This window comes from Notothenia rossii (assembly GCF_949606895.1).
Source record: "Notothenia rossii genome assembly, chromosome: 3".
In the NCBI taxonomy this organism is placed as follows: Eukaryota; Metazoa; Chordata; class Actinopteri; order Perciformes; family Nototheniidae; genus Notothenia; species Notothenia rossii.
In genome coordinates, this window is record NC_136901.1 from 9,431,753 (window position 1) to 9,448,969 (window position 17,217).

General features: G+C 40.1%; 3 protein-coding genes across 5 annotated transcripts in view; 1 reads left to right on the forward strand and 2 right to left on the reverse strand.

Annotated features, from left to right (window-relative positions):
- The window catches only part of LOC307034182 (cilia and flagella-associated protein 47-like), a 52,010-nt gene extending 46,283 nt beyond the window's left edge, over positions 1–5,727 (reverse strand). Inside the window, exons 1-14 of one of the 2 annotated variants that reach the window (XM_079672953.1) lie at positions 5,415–5,727; positions 4,269–4,426; positions 4,072–4,187; positions 3,590–3,728; positions 3,309–3,393; positions 3,049–3,189; positions 2,794–2,963; positions 2,471–2,574; positions 2,126–2,355; positions 1,826–2,033; positions 1,462–1,690; positions 1,038–1,190; positions 756–954; positions 558–645 (exon numbers count right to left, since the gene is read on the reverse strand). In XM_079672953.1, coding sequence (XP_079529079.1) covers positions 558–645; positions 756–954; positions 1,038–1,190; positions 1,462–1,690; positions 1,826–2,033; positions 2,126–2,355; positions 2,471–2,574; positions 2,794–2,963; positions 3,049–3,189; positions 3,309–3,393; positions 3,590–3,728; positions 4,072–4,187; positions 4,269–4,426; positions 5,415–5,558 — 2,164 coding nt within the window. In that variant the 5' untranslated portion in view covers positions 5,559–5,727. Of the gene's footprint in view, positions 1–557; positions 646–755; positions 955–1,037; positions 1,191–1,461; positions 1,691–1,825; positions 2,034–2,125; positions 2,356–2,470; positions 2,578–2,793; positions 2,964–3,048; positions 3,190–3,308; positions 3,394–3,589; positions 3,729–4,071; positions 4,188–4,268; positions 4,427–5,414 lie in introns of both variants that reach the window. The other variant, XM_079672952.1, reaches the window with a different exon arrangement.
- A 789-nt stretch (positions 5,728–6,516) lies between these two features.
- nufip1 (nuclear FMR1 interacting protein 1) lies at positions 6,517–10,149 on the reverse strand. Its single transcript, XM_079670041.1, has 10 exons — positions 9,475–10,149; positions 9,107–9,192; positions 8,902–9,006; positions 8,735–8,797; positions 8,578–8,654; positions 8,353–8,445; positions 8,027–8,220; positions 7,657–7,791; positions 7,131–7,384; positions 6,517–7,036 (listed from the first exon to the last, which is right to left on the reverse strand). Exons 1-10 carry the CDS (start codon positions 9,710–9,712, stop codon positions 6,707–6,709), a joined length of 1,575 nt encoding a protein of 524 aa, XP_079526167.1. The 5' UTR covers positions 9,713–10,149; the 3' UTR covers positions 6,517–6,706.
- A 221-nt stretch (positions 10,150–10,370) lies between these two features.
- nop58 (NOP58 ribonucleoprotein homolog (yeast)) lies at positions 10,371–15,296 on the forward strand. Of its 2 annotated transcripts, none has more exons than XM_079670039.1 (15): positions 10,371–10,567; positions 11,069–11,145; positions 11,255–11,307; positions 11,815–11,939; positions 12,015–12,151; positions 12,305–12,369; positions 12,562–12,696; positions 12,849–12,994; positions 13,238–13,364; positions 13,544–13,707; positions 13,797–13,931; positions 14,077–14,138; positions 14,223–14,377; positions 14,668–14,789; positions 14,869–15,296. In XM_079670039.1, exons 1-15 carry the CDS (start codon positions 10,523–10,525, stop codon positions 14,920–14,922), a joined length of 1,602 nt encoding a protein of 533 aa, XP_079526165.1. In that variant the 5' UTR covers positions 10,371–10,522; the 3' UTR covers positions 14,923–15,296. The 2 variants fall into 2 exon arrangements, with proteins under 2 accessions (XP_079526165.1, XP_079526166.1); XM_079670040.1 differs by having other exon boundaries at positions 14,671–14,789.
- The last annotated feature ends 1,921 nt before the right edge of the window (positions 15,297–17,217 follow it).

Here is a 17,217-nt window from a genome sequence, read left to right on the forward strand (position 1 = left end):
TAAGACCTTTTTTAAGTCCCTTTCCATACATTTTAAGACCTCATTGCCACTTTGAGTTTTAACCGGTTACATTGGCGACACACTTTTCCTCACATTGACTATATACAGTATTGATTGTCCTTCCTCCTTATCTTCCAACCATTTGGACGCAAACTTGCATTTCCCCATAACGATGTTGTTTAACAAACGGCGTAAACGGACCTTTGCGCGCCATCAATCAGTGAGCGTTCAGATGACGTGAAATCCAACGGGGTGCCATAAATAAAGTACACAGAATCACACTACACACCTACGCAATGATTACATTCTGGCAGACTGTAGAATACAACCTCTTTGGACAATTTATATACTTATTGAAAACAAGCTACAAAATGTAATACCTTGGAAAATGTCGTTTAATACTTTTTAATAGCCTTCATTTTCGCTAAATTGATTTATCAACTTGTAATACTTTTTAAGGCCCCGCGGACACCCTGCTCTTATAAAAATCTTCATACATATTGTACACATGGTAACATAAGAAATAGTTACTGTTGCACTTTTGAATTGATTCTTGCCTATGCAAACTTGGAAAAGCTCCTGAGCTGTCAGAGTCCTGTTGCAGTCTGCCACCTCCTGGCTGGTAGAGGGAACTGCACTCACTGCCTAGAGAGAAAGCAGGTGAATACAAATCAGCTAAAAAGAATAAACCTTTCTATGAATTTGCATTAAGTTCAACTCCGTAATAGTTAACTTTAGACCACCATTGATCTAACCTGACTGTTAACCTGCCGGGTGATAGATGTCATGTCTTGGTTGGAGCTGTGTTTATCTGCTGAGGAAGCTTGGCGATAGTTTGGCTTGGTCTCTGAGATATTACTGCTCTCCAGGTCGCTGATGAGGACTGAAGGTGGATCAAGCCCTTGAGAGGGAACAATGCACATGTCCACATCTTCCACCCCTTTTTCCAGCTGTCTAATAACCAAAAAAAGGTCTTACTTTAATTTTCATTCACAAAATCTTTGACAAAAAAAAAGACAACTTATGAGACAACCTACCTCTCTTTTTGTTTCTGTAGGCGTGTATGTCTGAGCTGTACGATGAAGTCGCTGTAAATCTGTCGCTGCCGCTGCCTCTGCTTCTCCTCTTCATCAGTAAAGGCATAGTTGGTGTCCACATAGCTATAGCGGTGTACACCAGTGAAGATGGTCCTAACCACGATTAAACACAAAGTCTTTATAACTGGAATCTTTAACAACAAAATGACAATTTGCTGCTATAGCAATTAGCCCATCAAATGTAGTTTTAGAAACCAAATTCAACATTTAATTATTGTTCTGATTATCTAAATAATATTTAATTTATAAGGTTTTTTAAAAAATCTCCAATATGTAACACTTTTGGAAGTTTGATTTGCTGTATTTGAACGTTTCAAACACATACGACAATTTGGCTGTGAAGTAGAGTTTCTTGAACCTCTACCTGTACTGTTGGTGTGCAGAGGCAGGCCTGATACTCATGGCTCGGTCATTAGGAAAGGCCAGGAACTCCTCAGCCCCTGTGTTTTGACTCCTCTGCCTGCGATGTTCATGGAGTAGTGTTTTGCCGGCGCTGAGGACAGCATTCGGCACCATCTTACGATAGCGAGCCAGGTCACTTGACCGAACGTGAGGGAGTGATCCAGTTGGATTAGTCACTGCTGGAGTGATGCCTGTGAAGCCATTGAAGCAGGACAAGAACATTTTTCAAGATCATTTTCATAAACATACTTTTCGAGTGTCAACAAATAACATGGGAAGAACAAGACCAACAACCATTTCAATGAGATTTATCCTTCGATACTAACCAGGATTCAGTTGAGGGACAGGCTGTGTGGTCTCATTGCAGCAGACAGCGGACAGGTTTAGAGTAATTGTGTGGAAGCTGTGAAGCTCAAGTTCATGAACAGAATCAGCAGTGATGCCTTCTCTCTGAACAGCAGGACCCAAGACATCTAGCTTCTGACACACCTGAAAGCTCCCTTGCTGCCGTGCAGTGAAAGACAAGACCACATCCTAAGGAATGCAACAGAAAGAAAAAAGGTTGCCAAATGTGATGCTCCACTTTGATTCTATAACTGAGTAATGGAATCAATCGTAATCCTTACCTGGCATTGTCCAGGAGCAATAGTCCCAGAAGAGGGCTTGGTGGAGAAATGTGCACACTTTTGGAAGCGGAAATTGACAGGAAGTTGAGGACAGAGGTTCTGAAGCACACACAGCAGGTCCACACGTTGACCCAGCACACAAGTGAGGAAATCATATCTATGAGAGGGACTGGGCACCAGACACACAGGCAGTCCAGAGCCTGTCACTGCCAGCTCCACACTGCTTTTACCTAAAGAGACCAAGAAAAGATCAGTGTGATCCATCTTGAATCATCAGTTAATGTATTAATGGATAATGCTGATTTAGTTATGTGAACTGTGTGTGTCCATGTGTATTGTGAGTACCATCATGGTGAACGAAGCCATATCTGCTTCCTAATGACTCAAACAGCAGGAAGAGACAGTAGTCTTGTCTGCTGGTCCAGTAATCAAGCTTCTTCTCTTCCCGTCTGCTAAAAAAATGGTTGTGAAACAGTGTGCAGTTCAAAGTATAAGAGAGGCCACGCCCCCATTTGTAGTGTGCTCCTCGTTAGTATAGTGGTCAGTATCCCCGCCTGTCACGCGGGAGACCGGGGTTCAATTCCCCGACGGGGAGGTACAATTTTTCATTTTCTACACCATAATAGTAACTTTTGTTATGTTTTCAGACATAATCACAGACAATTTACCTCTTGCATTGAGGGCTGAAGCACACTGACACAGTGGTTTTTCCATACGGTCCCAGTCGGCCCTGTTTGGGAACACACACCAAGACCTGAGAGACGTCACGGGTGGCTGAACTGCTCTTCTGCATTCTCTCCAGCAGGGCGGCGTCTGTGCTCTTCTGGAGGTCTGTTCCCTACACAGCCATCACAGTAGACATAATCTTGATTAAACACAATATTTGCTGATTGGCACCAACTTTCCCTGATGGAATTACTCACCACCTCAATCCCAGCAGCCGTATCCTGCAGCAGGCAGACCCAGTCACATGCCTCGGGCGCATTATTTCTCAGAACCACATTCTCCACATGGGACGTTCCAAAGTATACAGGTCCAAACCACAGACAAGAGAGTGGATTGCCCTACAAAACACAAGAGAGTAAAGTATCTTAACAGGAAAACCAGAAAGAGGGGGAAAGCAACAACGATGAATGGAGTATCAATGATAGGAACAATACAGATTCCACTTTGACTGAATTACCTTTCGGTCAAAAACCTCAAGATGCTGTTCCACCACCTCAGCCTTTATGTTGAGAACTACAGCAGAGCAATTCTCCAGTTTCACCCTGGAAAAAAAGGAGGGTTAAAGGCAGGTAGAGTACAAGTGCACAGTGGATACTCAAAGAACAGTATTTGGCCACTTTCTGAGAAGTGATTTTATAAAAAATCAAACCACCTTGAAATTGTGACGAAGCATTTAGTGTCCAATCTCTTGATATTCTATATGTGTTCACAGGTATGTTGGTGTAAATGATTTCTTACATAGCCTTTTCATCAATGTGCCTTGGTCTGTCTGTGCGCAGCTCCACTTTAAGCCACTGGGTGGCACCAGCTGCTATGACTCCACTGCAGGGTGAGAGTTTGACTGAGGCGTCTCCACTGTACTGAACCTGGAACACACCTTCAATGCACACAAGAAAATAAATACAAATAATCTCATGGAGTATTTTAAGAAAAGAGTGCATACTACTTGAGAGAGTTCATGTGTTATAAGAGGTTAACAGTTTATACCTGGCTGGGTATTTTTCTATAAACAGGTCACTGCATTTATGAAAATGTACAGAGTATCTGCAATCTTTTAAGTATAAATGTTTTGAATGTGAAGACTTTGTAATACTTCTTAGGATAGAATAATAGCATAACTATGGCAAAATAAATGTGATGGGTCATGGAGTCTATGTTTTGAAGAAATATAAGGTTACATACTTAGATTAGATGAAGAATTAATGAAATGCTTAATTTACCAGGTGCTGATCCCTGATTGGTTATTTGGTGCTGTTTGCTGATCAACCGACTGCTTGCAGCAATACACCCAAAGTCTAGCACTGAATCCATTTGGAAAGAAAAAACCCTGGGAAACCTGGAGGAGCAAGGCGTTAAAATGTCAAATGAATGCATGAACATGTGAAACGCAAAGTGTTTGGTCCTTCAGCTCGCTTACCACATCAGTGGAATTGTGATTGTTTCTACATCATCTATATGAATCAGAAGGCAGTCTCTGACCTCCTCCTCTTCCTCTGGAGTAAACTCCAGCAGGCCGCTCACAGACAGACCTGGAGCCACCACCTTGGCCAAGGTAGATGCTGTGAACTTAAACAACTGCCAACAAAAAGATGGAAAAGATGAGGGAGAAAAGGGCAATAGTCACAAAATAACCACATTGGTGACACATTTTGATTTACCATTTAGAGAACATTCTAAAACAGAGATGCACACATCTAATTATTCTAATTAAATGCGTATACAGTTTACTCAGATAAATTAAATAATTAATAGAAGGACACTTTTGGAGTAAATAGAACATACTAAGACACTCTTGTGACAAAAAAAAGCACAATGTCAGTAAAATACATTGGAAATTCTCCTGGATACCATAATGACAATTATATCATAAATTATTATTATTGTTATGATAGACGGACAGACAGATACATTTGGTAAAATTAGCATCATGTATTGCACGAGATTTTAGCTAGTGTAACAGCAATTAAGCTAATGTTAGCAAAATTATGTGGCCCTTGTTACGTCATTGTTATAATAGACATTTATAACTATATTACTATTATTAGATAGACATATAGATAGATAGATAGATAGATAGATATAGATAGACAGATAGATAGATAGATAGATATATAGATAGGTAGGTAGGAAGATAGATAAATAGATATAGATAGATAGATAGATAGAGCTAAGTAATGGTAATTAGCTAACATTAGCATAAATTCTGGCACGTGGTGTTTGCTAGTGGTAAAAAGCAATTAGCATGTAATTAATGGGTGGACAATTTTAGAGTAGGTAGAACATACTAAGACTCTCTTATAACAATGCAAACTGTTTAAAAAAGGAGAAAGGGAAATAACTTATATGATGGTTGAATAGACCTTAGGAAATGAGCTAATATTAGCATAATTTATTGAAGAAGTTTTAGCTAGCTCAACCCGAATTTAGCTAGCATATCGGCATTGCAACTAAGCTATCGTTGCGTCATTTTAATTGAATTTAGTTATTTCGTATAGCTTAGCTTGTAAATTGATACAAACAAAACATATGTGTTTACTTTACAGACTGTATGCGTTTGCTTTACCTTTAACCCAGGCTTTTCAAACCTTATTTTCGTCGAAGCTTTTCCAACATTTGTTGCCGTGACGGTAGTCTTGTAAATCTGTCCGACTTTCACGTCGTTGAACTCGACACAGCGTGGGTCAACTTGAACACAACTTCCAGCCATGATATCACTTCACATGACACTACTACTGCCCTACAGACGTCACAAATGTATTCTCATTAACGTAACTTACATTTAAAATAATTATCGTGCAGTTTCGTCGAATTGCTGGCTTGCATACCGATAGTCAACTTTACTGTTGCTAGGTGAAGTGAGACTCAGGTGGTTTCTAGGCGACCAGTGCGACTCTAGTGGCAGCGCGTGTGCAGGTGGAAGGTGCAGCTGTTGAAAGTGGAGGAACAACCTTACAGAGGTGGAAGAATTACCAAGATCTCTAAAATGGAAATACTCAGGTGATAGATAGATATACTCAAGGAAAGTAGAAGTACAACATTGTATTTAAGTACACTGCTTGAGTAAATGTACATACTTTCCACCTTTGCTTGGTTTTCAGGATTGTCAATACAGATTATGATCATAAAAATTTTTCGGCTGTTTGAAAAAAATATATATATAAAATGTCTCATTAATCTCAGCCCCTTTGTCAGCATTTATCTAATGGTATAACAATGATTTGAATGATGAAATCAGTTTAAAATCTCATATTTGGAACCAAAACTAAGAACATCTTTATATTGAAGCTACATTTCTCATTATATTAGGTGTTATTAACTATAGTTATCATAGATTTTCTTTCATTTTCTCAATCAACTGTACACAGATATGGAGGAATCGAATCAACTTCTAATCGTCAAACATGACGACATTTCGACACTGCATTTAAGAGCAACTACACACCACCCTGTGAGAAGTGTGGGGGACAGTGCTTGGCTCAAAGGCATCTCGGCAGGCACCATGAGACTATTCGAAAGTCTGTACTTAGTCTGATCGGGGACTTGAACCAGAGGCCCTCCGGCTTCCATTCAAATCTACACGTTTTACAACACAGCAAATCATTTACATATAGCATTCCGATAATTAAAGCTTACAATAATATTAAACCAAGGTTTTCACAAAGGTAAACTGGTTGATATAGTTGATTTTATTTATTAATAAGAAAAAATGTGTTCCTTGTAATGTTACAAAAATATAACTGAATATTGTCAGTCAATCTAATACCACAGAAAAATTATTAACACCAACTTGTGTAAGACTAGTGTCTTACCTTTCTGATTGAGAACAAAATAATATTTATTAATTTAAGTAATTTATTAGGACATAGCTCCAGGGCTCTCCCATATTTCATCTTCATAAATATTAGAGGTAGGTGTGATTGTATCTGTGTCCATCAGATGGAGGCTGATGCAGTCTTTGACAGTTGACTCTTCACCAACAGGAGAAGGAGACACAGCCCTGTCCTTTTCTGTTGGCTTTTCCTTCCTCACTTCCTGCTCTTCAGTTGGGATAACATGTGGGACTTTTTCCTTTATCCTTTCCTTATTCTGAGGTCTGCTTTCCAGGCCGAAGAAGTTGTTTCGGACAACATAACGCACACACTGCAGGAGGACATTCCTTTCGTGGCGGATATCTGCGGCCAGAAGCTAGAAAATAGAGAGATTTGTGAGGGCTGAGAAGATGCATTCTCTAGACAATTTTACATTATAAATCCAGTGAAATATGCTTATATAATCTTACCATCTCAAGTAAAGTGGGACGACGTGCCTGCGGTATATCTTGGTACCCTCCTCTACCCCCCCTGCCTCCTCGTCCTCTGCCCCCTCTTCCTCTTCTGTTGTTATGTGTATGATGGGCGTTGTTAGGATGTGCATCTTTGTGACCCTGTAAAGAGGAACCCGGGCCTCTCGAGGGTCCTCTATCCTTGGGCGGTATTGTGTTTAGGAGAGCCTGGTTTTCTTTCACAAGGTCTTTAGCTCTTTTAATAGGAGTTTCTGCAAAAGAGGACAAATATTATCAATATATTTGTGTGTTTTTCCTGTGACATGCAATTCCATAATATGTGCTTTGCCCATGAATGTGTATACACCTCCTCTGTCAACAGAATAAAACCAAATGACCAATAATAAAGCTAGTCTTGGGTAAAATTAAATTACTATCTGTGATTTAATTACTCATGACAAAAGATTTGTTATTTAAATATAGTAGAGTAAGCAGTTTTTTAAAGTTGTTTTTATGTGCAGATTGAGGACGTTGGTAAACGTACCTTCTGGTCCCTCATCACTTTCACTCATGGAGCCGTAGTTGGCCACCAGGGAGCCCAGAGCGGAGCTCATCTGCTTGGGAGGCACAATGAGGGCACCAGCTTTGGATTGAGGGGCGGGTTCCTCTCGGTCAGAATCTGGAAGCACAGATTAAAATGTACAAAAGTTACCCTTTACAGATGTTATTTCCACGGCATCAATATTTTTCATCTATGACGTTATGCTAACTAACATCAAAGCAACAGTCATTTGAATTGGTACCAGACTTCAACAATTAAACAGACGTGAAAAAAAATGCACAATAACATATTTCCACTGACTGTTAACAGTGTTGTTTGAATACAATACCAAGTACATGTCTGAGTCACTCACCATGATCACTGCTGGCAAGTGCTCCCAGAGGATCCTCATGTCTGCGGGGCTGGGTGAGAGGGGGGGGTCTCTCTGTGGCACTGCTGTCTGATGCGTGAGGGCCCTGAGGGTGTTGCTCATGGGACCCTCTGTTACCCCAGCCCCGTCCTTGACCTCGACCTCGCCCCCGCCCTCTGCCTCTGCCCCTCATTCGGCTGGGAATAAAAAAATATTAGAGTTTAGATTTAGATACAAAGGTACAGTTGTTTCTTTTTGCAATTAGAGAAAAAACAAGAAAGATCCAGTGCGAAATACATAACTTACAAACCAAATTATCAAATATGTACCCAAACTGAGCTGTATCTAGAACAGCTCCTGTCTGCTCACGCTCATCCATCACTTTCTTCTTCTTGTCAATATTCTGAAGTGTTGGATAATGTCTGGGGAGACACATTAAGACCCAAGTTAATCAACAATCATCATGTCCTGCTGTTTGGAAGTAGACATCATAGGCAAAAGCTATGTATATACAACATTAAAAGTAGCGCAAAAATCTATTTGTGAATACTGACTTGCGCCTCTCCTCTCTCCATTTTGCAATCTCGTCTTCTGTGTCCAACTTGATTCTTTTAGCGCCTGGTGCATGGTTCTGCAGTCAGGATAGAAAAAGACTGATTTCAGCAAAGGAAAATACTGAGTTTCAGATAAACAGCAAGGTGTTACACCTACGTTTTTCCAGTGGATGCTGACTATTTTTTCATGAGCCATGAAGCTGCAGTCAGGAACAGAACACTAGGCAAGAGATGTGATGGAGTTAAGTCAGTGAATCGGGAATACTGATTTTCATAAATGACATGTAAGAAAGCAGAATATACTTGATAGATATATCAAATTACCTTTACGTGTTGAGAAACATGTTCATCGTACTTCTCCTGGTTTTTGAAGCTCCGGTCACAAGTGTCACAAAAATGTGAGAACTGTGGCTCTTTCTTATTTTTCTGCTGTGGATTATAGATGGATTAGTTCACAATGTAGAGCAGAATGTATGACAAACACTATTAAGGTCCAGGTTACAACGACAATGTTCGAACAGATAGATACCTTTTTCCCATAATTGTTGGGGCCACCATAATTCTGTCCTCCACCTCGATTTCCTCCATGATGCACTCCACGGTTAAAGTTTTGACCTGAAGACAATACATCAACACCTCAATTTTAATGATGTCATGTGACATTCACATGATGGCTCTTAAGTAAATTATGTCATGTTAGCAATTACCCTGATGGGGGTAAGGAATCACATATTGGGCTCAGAGATTGCCCGTTCTAAACATTGGCAGAGTAACACTTTAATACTTTCCCACAGTGTTTTTAGATATTGGTTTGTCTAAGAAAAGTCATTCGTAATAGGGCCAAGTAGATGCATTAACACCTCATCATGTAATAGTTGAATAGTAAATGCTACTCACCATGTGAACGTTTTGATCCATAGTCTCCACGGCCAGATGGAGGACCAAAGCCTGCTCCTGTATGCCACCCAGCCTGGCCCCTGGACTCCCAGGTGGGCTCGGGCGTCTCTCCCCAGCTCCACATGCTGGGGTGGAAGCTGCTGGAGCCGGGCTGCTGCTGCTGCTGCTGGAAGGGCTGGATGAAGTCTGGAGGGGGACAACTGAAGTCCGGCGGAGGATAGTGCCTCGGTTCATTCATACTTCACCCCTTAAATCTTTCGTTGCGTCAAGAGTAAATTCAATTTAGTAAATCTGGGTTTCTCACCACGCAGCTCTCACATGTGCATGTTTTGCTATAGACACACGTACGTCATTTCCGCGAGAGCAGGAAGGACATACATTTATAACCACAACAAACAAAATAACAAATATGAGCGATAGCTATCATCCTTAGTGGTTGTTTTGTTAAAATATGCACATGACATACTCTGTTATGCAGTTTTATCTGTATCGAAAAGCCTAGCTTAAACATTTTAATTCGAAATAACGGTATGTTTGCGAAACTTCTCGCGAGATTAAACACACAACTCAATCTCCTGAGGTTGCCAGGTTGAGGAGAAAACGCATGTGGAATTTATTTATACATGATGCTAAGAAGCTGTGAAGCAAATATTCACTGCATAGAGCACTATACGTTGCTTTTTTAAAGACACAGAAGGAAGTGAAAGAGGTGTTTTAAGTAAGCTGGGATTTATTTTACACTTGATAACATTTCAATTAAATTTAGATTTGCAGCATTAAACCATGCCATTAATGTAAATACATTAAGGTATTTTTTGTCTATCTTTGAAAAACTTAAATGCAAGGAATACTTTCAAAATCATCTGAAATATCGATTACCAAAGAGAGAGATTTTTTTCTGATTCGGGGGATACCCTCTGAGCGGAAGTGGCAACACAGCAGTTTTGTCCCTCTCGCCGCGTGTGTTCCTCAGAGTGCAGCAGCGTGGTGACTTCGTGAAGTACCTGGAGGCTCTCAACTGATAGAGCGCACACATTTTGCTGCCAAAATGCTCGTCTTATTCGAGACCGCCGCTGGATATGCCATATTCAAAGTATGTATTTGACTTCTGTTTAATGTCACTCCAAAAAAACGAGGAATTATTACACATGAGTTAGCATCGGTTAGCTTCACAGCTACTTACCCACAGACTGTGTCGCTTCTTTTCAACTGTAGTTAACGTTAGTGATAGTAAGCAAAATGACAACTATGTTTTAAATTGCATTCGACTATATTAATTAGCCAATGTAATGTTTTTGCTTGTACAGGAGTGGTTTAAGTTAAGGCTCAAGCTAATGCACGTTGCCACTCTGCAGGCCTTGTAACCACGTGTGCATGTGGGGACTAGCTTATGTGACTCTACTTGTCAATCTTCAAATACATACTAAATATTTACTTGTATATGTATGATGTTATAGGATCAGCATTATATACTGAGAGAATAAGACAACTTAACTAAATATACATTTACATACCAGTGTTTTTTGTACTTGTGCATCTCTCCTAATCTTTATTAATGCATGATTACTAACTGAGAGTTTCTGTGACATTTCAGGTCCTTGATGAGTCCAAGCTGCAACAGATCGATAGCTTGTACAAGGAGTTTGATACTCCTGAAAAGGCTAACAAAATGTAAGTGTTGAATGTGCTTCTAACCAAAGCAAGATGTCGCCATGTTATACATTGTGGCTCAAGTAAATTGGATAAAATGTCTAAATTATTTTTGTTTTTCTCCTGTCAGTGTGAAGCTGAAGCACTTTGAGAAGTTTCAGGACACAACAGAGGCCTTAGCAGGTAATTACATATGTTTTACCACTGAGACCACCAAGTTTAGTGATCATTTAGATAGCGAGGGAAATTAGCCATTCAAAAAAACAATTAACCTTAACACCAATATATATATCCTCATTTATAAAATGTACACTGTTGCATTTTGGAGAACTGAAGAGACAGTGGTGATGATGACGACATTTGTCTTTATCCTGAAACGCAACATGTGGGTTTTTCAGTCACTACCTCATCTGAACTGTCACGATAGGACTCCTTTAAACTCTTGGCCCACTAAATATACAAATGAGATTAAACTGATGTATTCGTCACTACCACAGAGAACACCAAGTGTAATTATCATTTAAATAGCAAGGGTAATTAGCCATTTAAAAAAACCACTAAGGAACCTGAATTTAAATTAGACATTTACTCAAATTCCCTTAGGGCATAATAAATTGACTGTTTCCCTGATTTGGATCAGTTTATGTAGTTGTAGTATTTAATGCAGTATTCTCTACCTCTTCCCTACAGCTGCCACTGCCATGACCGAGGGAAAAATTGGAAAGAGTTTGAAGAAATTGCTGAAGAAGGTTGTTGCAAAGGAAGCTCATGAGCAGCTGGCCATCAGTGATGCTAAACTCGGTGGAGTTATTAAAGTAAGTGACTTAACAATCATCTTTATAAATCGGTAGCTAAGTGGTATTATGGCTCTAAAATGTTCTATTTCTCAGGAAAAGATGGAACTGGCCTGTATCCACAGCCCTGTAGTGGCTGAACTGATGAGATGCATCAGGAGTCAGATAGAGAGCCTCGTCACTGGACTCCCTCCCAAGGAGATCAGTGCCATGTCTCTTGGATTAGCTCACAGGTAGATGGCACAAAGATACGATGGTGTATAAATAATGTCGTCGCTGCTTCTCAGCATTCGTCACTACCACTGAGGCAACAATGTCCCTTTGGAAAGATCATAAGCAGCTTGCTGTGTGAAATAACCATGACGCTTCTTGTCTCTGTTTTGCAGTTTATCCCGCTACAAGCTGAAGTTCAGCCCTGACAAGGTGGACACTATGATTGTGCAGGCCATCTGTAAGTTGTATTTTTATACAGTTAACAATATTAAACGATGATTGATATTAGTTTTCACTATCATTTCATTTCAAGTCTGTTTTCCCAATTCATAGTTGAATGGAATATCAGAAATACGGTCACAGTCAGACATGTGACTGTTGTGTATTTGAATATGCAGCCAAATGTTTGAGTTTTTTCTCCTCTCTCCAGCTCTGTTGGATGACCTGGATAAGGAGCTGAACAACTACATCATGCGCTGCAGAGAGTGGTACGGCTGGCACTTTCCAGAGGTGGGAAAGATCATCACAGACAACTTGGCCTACTGCAAATTTGTCCGCAAAATCGGTAAGAAAAGAATCTGCATTTAAACTCAATAACACCTTTCGGTAGATATCCCTTGCATTGTAAAACTTCCCATATTTTAAACTGTTAGTGATATTATTGCAGGCTGTTGGTTATACATTCCTGAGTATCCTAATGTGTCCGTGTATCTGCAGGTGAACGCACAAACGTGGCCGCCTCTGATCTGTCTGACATCCTGCCTGAGGAAATCGAGGCCGAGGTTAAACTGGCTGCAGAGATCTCCATGGGAACAGAAGTGTCAGAACAGGACATCGGCAACATCGGGCACCTGTGTGATCAGGTATGTCGCTTCCTTCCCTAGTTTAACCGTTATACCTACATTTATAAAATGTACACTGTTGAATTTTGGAGAACTGAAGAGACAGTGGTGATGATGACGACATTTGTCTTTTATCCTGAAACGCAACATGTGGGTTTTTCAGTCACTACCTCATCTGAACTGTCACTATAGGACCCCTTTAAACTCTTTCTTTGGTTATGTGCTGGCAGTTCTTATATAAATCCCATCTCCTTTTTTCCATAGGTGATTGATATTTCAGAGTATCGCGCTCAGCTGTACGACTACCTGCAGAACCGCATGATGGCGATCGCCCCCAACCTGACAGTCATGGTGGGAGAGCTTGTGGGCGCCCGTCTTATCGCACATGCAGGTGAGTCAGAGAGAAGACGCTTTGTGAGAGGCAGCCAAGCTGTGATGATGACGACATATTGTCGATTTCCTGATCATGACTGATGTTTTTAAGTCACTACCTCATCTGAGCTTGTGTTACGAGGCCCAATGAGCAGGTACTGGTGAGCGCATCGTATTTATTTGTTGATTGTTTTTAAGGTTCCCTTCTGAATCTGGCAAAGCATCCGGCCTCCACGGTCCAGATCCTCGGAGCAGAGAAGGCTCTTTTTAGAGCCCTGAAGACTCGCAAGGACACGCCAAAATATGGTCTCATTTACCACGCCTCCCTAGTGGGTCAGACCACTGCCAAGAATAAGGGAAAGGTAAGCCCAGAAGGTCCCCAAACTGCACTGATTAATAAACATTAGTCTATTGGTTGGCATATAAACATATGCTGTGTTTTTCTGTCCAGATCTCCAGAATGCTGGCAGCTAAAGCTTCCCTGGCCATTCGCTATGACGCCCTGGGAGAAGACACAAACGCAGAGATGGGAACAGAGAACCGAGCCAAGCTGGAGGCCAGGCTGCGACAGCTGGAGGAGAAAGGAGTAAGTCAATCTAAAATTGGTCATGAATGCATACACTTTTTGAAAAAGGATGTATACTAAATGTTTCACATATTTCCTCAGATGTTCTACTTTCATTCTTGCCCTGCTACTTAAATAAGTAACCATTTGTGTCTTTTCTTCTCAGATCCGAAGGATTAGTGGAACAGGCAAAGCGATGGCACAGGCAGACAAATACCAGCACAAGAGGTAAATAATCCAAAGTTTTCTTTAGAAAAGATTATATTTTTCCAGTGAAAAGTGTTAAATATCCCTTCTTTTTTGTTGTCTCAGTGAAGTGAGAATGTACGATCCATCTGGCGACTCAACTATTCCCTCCACATCAAAGAAGAGGAAGTTTGAAGAGGTGGAGGAGGAGGAGGAGTCTGAAGCGCCCGTAACTCCAGCGGTTAAATCCAAGAAGGCCAAAAAGGAGAAAGTAGTAGAAGGTGGGTGGAACAGGAATCAGAATCCCTTTATTAGTCCCACAGAGGGGAGATGTGCAGCGTTACAGCAGGAACGAGCCACAGACAGCTTAGTGTTGCATATCTTACGTGCGTTAAAAAAGTACTAAGTTATAATATAATAAACAATATGCTAAAAAAAAAAAAGATAAAAAGTTACATAATTTACAAAAATACAGATCGAAAACAAATCAAATCTTGATGAACCTTATCTTGTGGTTTAGGCTCCAAAATAGAGTTTATGATGCTCAATATCTTGTCTGCTTGTTTGGTAGAAGAAGCAGAAACGTCAGCAGCAGCAGAAGAGACGCCGAAGAAAAAGAAGAAGAAAAAGGACAAGAAAGAAGAGGAACCTGAAGCGCCGGAACCCGTAGAGGAAGAAATGGCCGTAACAGAGGTAAGAGTCTGTTTGAAATGCAGACTATTCATTAGAGGTTTGAGTGTTCCAGTGTTTGACTCTGTTCTTCTCTCTCCAGTCGGCAAAAAAGAAGAAGAAGAAAAAGAAGGCAAAGGATGAAGATGATGAGTGAAACAAGTGGAGAGTGTATATATTTTCTTTCTTAGGTTTTATGTCATTTTAGTTATGTGTCATACATTTATTTTCACAAGGGCAAAACTGTAAAGTGCCTGTTTCTGGACATGAGAAGAGTTCCTGTTGAAGAATCCTTTGATCTGCCTTTTTATACCTGACTAGGATATGATATGAAATCAGTGTATTCAACAATATCCAATACGTTTCTAATCCTCTATCCTTTATGGTTTTATGTTTTTTATTTGTCACACATCAATATCAGAACCAGTGCAGAGCAACGAGTGGATGAAAGATTCTCCCATTCCATTGTAGATAGATAATTTTGTCTGAACCTCTGCCTGCCCTGCTGAAATAAACATTCTTTTGCTCAAATTGTGTGTATAATGTCGTGGTATGAATATAAAAACATATAATTAATATTATTCAATGGCAAAAGTAAACTGCAGTAGGTGATTTGAGTTTATATCCAATTTTGTAATAGAATTACTACTTAAGAAAAAATGTGTCTCCCTTTTGCCAATGAAAGCATGTAAGCAGGACCCTAGTTAACTTCTAGCAGTTTACCTCTGCTATTCTGGCATTACCAGGAGCTAATTGTGGCTTGTGGTAGTTTATGGAGCTGGCAGTCGGGAGGCTGATTTAAGCATGCCACAATTAGAAATTAATTTGCATAGAATGGCTAACTTAATGGGCCAAAGTGGAAATACAACATGATATAGGGGTACGACTTGACAATAAGACTACCCTTATAAAGGAGTCATAAAGGGTTTATAATTAGGTTGTAAACACTTTATTAATCATTAAGAACCATTTATAAACCAGTTCTAACGGTTTTCATACATCATCACAGGCTCACTATTTGGCAAGAGGACTAAGCGAGACTAAATCCCTGAAAAAGAGCCAAATTAGACCAGGCTGAATATGGGAAAGGTGACAAAAAAGCCCATAACTTCAGAATGACCTCTCTTATCCTCTTCAGATTTGCTGAGGTATGAACCAGGTGGCTGTCCTACATCACCAAATAGTCAGACAATTATTTAACAAAACAAATACTGAATTATAGTCCTGTAAACTTAGCTTTAGTTTAGACGGAAATTGTACTTTTTGGTGAAATTGTACTTTTTGGTGATAGGAACATAGGACTCCATCACTTTTCTCTCATTTATCAGAAAAACAGAAATCCCTAAACAATATACCATTACTGAATTTTCTAGGGTGCTATTGAACACTAACCAGTAGTTGAAATATCTGGTACAGTTCTATTGCAAATGAGATTTCTTTAGACATAGGCCTACCTCTTCTCTGAGACAGTCAAACTCAGAATGGGGGATAAGTGGCACAATAGCCTATAAATTAAGAATGCTCACTCTGATGGTCATTATATTTGGAGAGGGAAATACCAGGTGGCTGAACTACATCACCAAATAGTCAGAATAAGAGTAACCAATACAATAAAGTGTATTGGTTCTAAATTGCAAGCCTCTAAAACATAGGTGCAAATAGTACAGGTTTTATTGAAACTGGAACCTTAATTCAAAGTACAGTATACAAATCATCAAATAATTCTGTGAGAGGTCAAGTATATAGATACTAGAATATAATGTTAAATGTCAGGTTCCTCAGAAACGTTGAATGGCCCCATCTCTGACAATCCACCCCTTGCCAACAGGACTCCATAACAAGGGTTTGGGTTCGGGCTGGGACACCATATCGCTGTCTGAAACATTGCCATTTGTACATGTTGTTGAAATGCATCCTCTGTTGGCGGCAGATTTTCCGAGGCTGCATCTGTTGTTGATGAAATTATGAACCTCAGTTCATCCAAGTTTGTGCACATCAGTCCAATTTCCTTTTCCTTTTTTCCATATAGCAGAAGGGCAAATTCTCTTGCGACTGGCAAAGACTCTTCCAAGCTGGCAGAGAGTCCACAATGGGCCAGATCTTTGAGCTCGCTGAGAGGGGTCTTGAGTTTGGTGAATGCTGTTGTCTTTCCTATTCTGTATAAACTACTTGTTCTACACCTGCTGTGCAGAATGTCAACATGTGTCCCCTAACGTTTCTGTGGAATCTGACATTTAACATTATATTCTAGTATCTATATACTTGACCTCTCACAGAATTATTTGATGATTTGTATACTGTACTTTGAATTAAGGTTCCAGTTTCAATAAAACCTGTACTATTTGCACCTATGTTTTAGAGGCTTGCAATTTAGAACCAATACACTTGATTGTATTGGTTACTCTTATTCTGACTATTTGGTGATGTAGTTCAGCCACCTGGTATTTCCCTC